The 3,187-nt window shown below is 38.5% G+C and overlaps 1 protein-coding gene across 1 annotated transcript in view; it reads left to right on the top strand.

Annotated features, from left to right (window-relative positions):
* Positions 1 to 2,353, top strand: part of LOC100037557 (MADS-box protein SOC1) — an 8,643-nt gene extending 6,290 nt beyond the window's left edge. The window contains exons 2-6 of the mRNA XM_044554467.1: positions 978 to 1,068; positions 1,185 to 1,246; positions 1,384 to 1,483; positions 1,638 to 1,679; positions 1,875 to 2,353. Of these exons, the coding sequence (XP_044410402.1) occupies positions 978 to 1,068; positions 1,185 to 1,246; positions 1,384 to 1,483; positions 1,638 to 1,679; positions 1,875 to 2,075 (496 nt within the window). The 3' untranslated portion in view covers positions 2,076 to 2,353. The remainder of the gene's footprint in view (positions 1 to 977; positions 1,069 to 1,184; positions 1,247 to 1,383; positions 1,484 to 1,637; positions 1,680 to 1,874) is intronic.
* Positions 2,354 to 3,187: the final 834 nt, after the last annotated feature.

Here is a 3,187-nt window from a genome sequence, read left to right as displayed (position 1 = left end):
TCTACTCCCACAAATTTGCCACCATTTGATGTAAACCTATTATTATGCTTGTTATCAAATTATATTTATTAGGTTCCTAGGCTTAAATTGCAACCATTAGTCATTTTTTGTATTCAATATCACTTTTCTCCTTTTTGAGGAGTATTTGAAGATTAAACTGAAAATAGTACCTTTCATTAATTTATTTGTGTTCATTAGTAAAATTGGTATCTCTCATTGCTCACTATTATGTAATTAAAAAACCATGCAAGGGAAAAAATAAATCCTTGGAAGAGAGTAGTGTGACTAATTTTTGAAAGTACCCACAAATGTTTTAGGCCATTTACATGTAATCATCAAATCTGACTGGTTTCTCAGCATTTTCTCCGCTTCTTGATTTAATTGTCCTCTTATATATTCTATCTCATGATCTAGAATTTTGTTAAAATAGAAAATATTAATTTAGAGTTTCTAAAGTAGTGTGATGAATGTGATTATTCGATATTAAACACAACATAGGCAACCCTAAGATGGAAACAAATATACATATGGCTGAAATATCCCTTCCATACACATTAGCATCTAATCCACCAACCCTAAGCTGTGTACTCGAGGAAGTGAGTTTCGCGGACATGAATTAGGTTCCTATTATACTGTAGTGCTTTATTATTGTTTTCCTTTAATAACAGGTATATGACCTACAAGAGCACTCGCTGCCAGAATTTAGAATTCCACCGAAATATTGGTTGGTACTAAAGTATTTTGTTTCTTGAACTTCACGCTAAGTTCAGATAGGTTCTAAAAATTCTGGTATTAATATTATGACAATTGGATTATATTTTTCAAAAAGAATTCTCAAATTCCAATCTCTTCGGTAAGCATCAAAATAATTATTTATTCACAACATTAAACCTTGACCATTAATTATACACACTGACGTTGCACTTACAACTTAATTAATTGATTGTTTTTGTTTGTTAACATTTGGAAATTCTCAGTTTGCAGAAAACGATTGATCGCTACCTGAATCACACAAAAGGGACATCTGCCAATGAGAAAACTGTTGAGCAACCAGCTGCTGGCGTCCAGGTGCAACTCCCTACCTTTCTAATACTTACGGCAATTAATCTAGATGCTATATTACATATATTTGGCTCATTATATATGCTGTGTATGTGATGTATCGTGTATGTATATGGATGCAGATGTGTAGATCTGAAGCTACCGCCTTGAAGCACAAGATAGACGCAATTGAGGCCTACCAGAGGTGACGACGGTGACTTGCCTACTGAATCATCAACTATTCTTAGTACCACATGAAAACAACCAAGATTATATATATGTAACCCAATCGATCCTGGGAAATGAATTACTAAATTGTACACGAGATGAATGCACATGCAGGAAGCTATCTGGAGAAGGATTGGGGTCCTGTTCGGCCCATGAGCTGCAAGAGCTGGAGCTGCAGCTGGAGAAGAGCCTAAGCTGCATCCGGCAAAAGAAGGCAAGCTAGCAGAGCAGAATACCCTAATTCGGCTCTCCTTTTCTTTTCTACCTGAATAATTACACAATGTATAACAGTATTTATCGATCTAGTTTCTCCAAATTCTAGGCTGAATCGCTGATGATAACACCTTTTGTTTCATTTTCAAGAGCAGCAACAGAAAATGGTGGCTAAAATCTCGGAGCTGAAGGAGAAGGTATGCGTCAACATGTTCATCTGCCGTTAATTAATGCTATTATTGCATTGAACATTATATATGTGGAGATCTTGTCACCTGTATAGCTAGCTAGCTAGTTAGTTATTAACAGAATCATAGAAGGGTCTATGAAAATTAGCATGATCAAGATAAGTGCGTACGTGGCATGATGGTTATGTGTGTGTATTAATACAGGAGAGAAAGCTGTTGACGGAGAACTCGGTGCTCCGTGAGGAGTACAAGGCGCTGCCTCTGCTAGAGCTGGCCACTGCTGCTGCTGCTGAAAGATCGCCTGACGGCGCTGGAGCTGAAGAAGCCGAGGAGGACGAGCGGCGGCGGCATTACATGGAAGTGGAGACCGAGCTGGTCATTGGAAGGCCCGGGTCCTCTAGCTAGCAGCAGTAGAAAATTGATTGATCAAATCTGCTCAATCGATCAGTCAGTCGATGAAGATCGATGCAAAAATCGATCAAATATGTTTGTCCATATATAAAATCGGTTTAATTAGGTCGGTGTGAGACTGGAGGATGGCGATGCAAAAAATAATTGACAGGCTGCAGCATGCGTGCAGTGCAGGTCTTATAAAAAAAATTGGTTGCGAGATCGATCTGCATGCATGTGCTTTTGTTTTTCTATAAATCCAAATTATATATCTATGTGAAAGTTGAGCTGAATCCTGTATGTGCTGGTGGAGAGTTGTTGCGATGCCGATGCTGGATGGCTGAGTTTAGTTACACCCGCACTTTGTATACTCCCTTCTTCCCAAAATTCTTATCTTAGATTTGCGTAGGTACGGATGTACCTAATACTAAAATGTGACTTGATACATCTGTATTTAGACAAATTTAAGACAAAAATTTTGGGACGGAGGGAGTATTAGATACTCCTATCTATGGACACATACATGATGTTGAAAAGATGTTAGGAAATAATTAATGTTGCAAAATGAAGCAGCATACCAAACAGTTTTTGTGGATCTTAGCTTATAAAGCCTCCAGGGCTGGCCCATCTAGTATGTTGATCATTAATTTTGCGGATCGTCATCATGGGTGCGTCTAGGTCTCGCTTATTGCGAGGCCGACGACAGCATCACCTCAAGCACTTCCTAAATAGGCTGGCCCAGAACAGGAATGAGAGATCGGTCACTCGCTTGCTGGCGTGTTCCCATTTTGCAGGCGTCAGCTACCGCAAAAGCTAAATCTCGCCTACTGCAAGATATCCGCCGGCCTCGCCTACAGCGTTTGCCCTTGATGGGCCGGCCGAATAGTGTGGTTTTAGGAAGCTTCTACCTACTGTAGCGGCCTTGGGAATGATCAGATCAGTTTATTATTTTCTCATTTTTCTGTGTTTTTCTCTACTAGTCTGTATTTTTTTTCTTTCCGTTTTTATTTCTCAAATTTCATGTTTCTTATTTATGCAAACTTTTTAAATTTTTCACGAACAACTTTTTCATAATATTAGAAACATATTTTTAATTGTGCGGACGTTTTTTAAATGCCATCATTTTT

Source organism: Triticum aestivum, chromosome 6B (genome assembly GCF_018294505.1).
Source record: "Triticum aestivum cultivar Chinese Spring chromosome 6B, IWGSC CS RefSeq v2.1, whole genome shotgun sequence".
Lineage (NCBI taxonomy): Eukaryota > Viridiplantae > Streptophyta > Magnoliopsida > Poales > Poaceae > Triticum > Triticum aestivum.
This window is presented reverse-complemented; position numbering and strand designations above follow the sequence as displayed.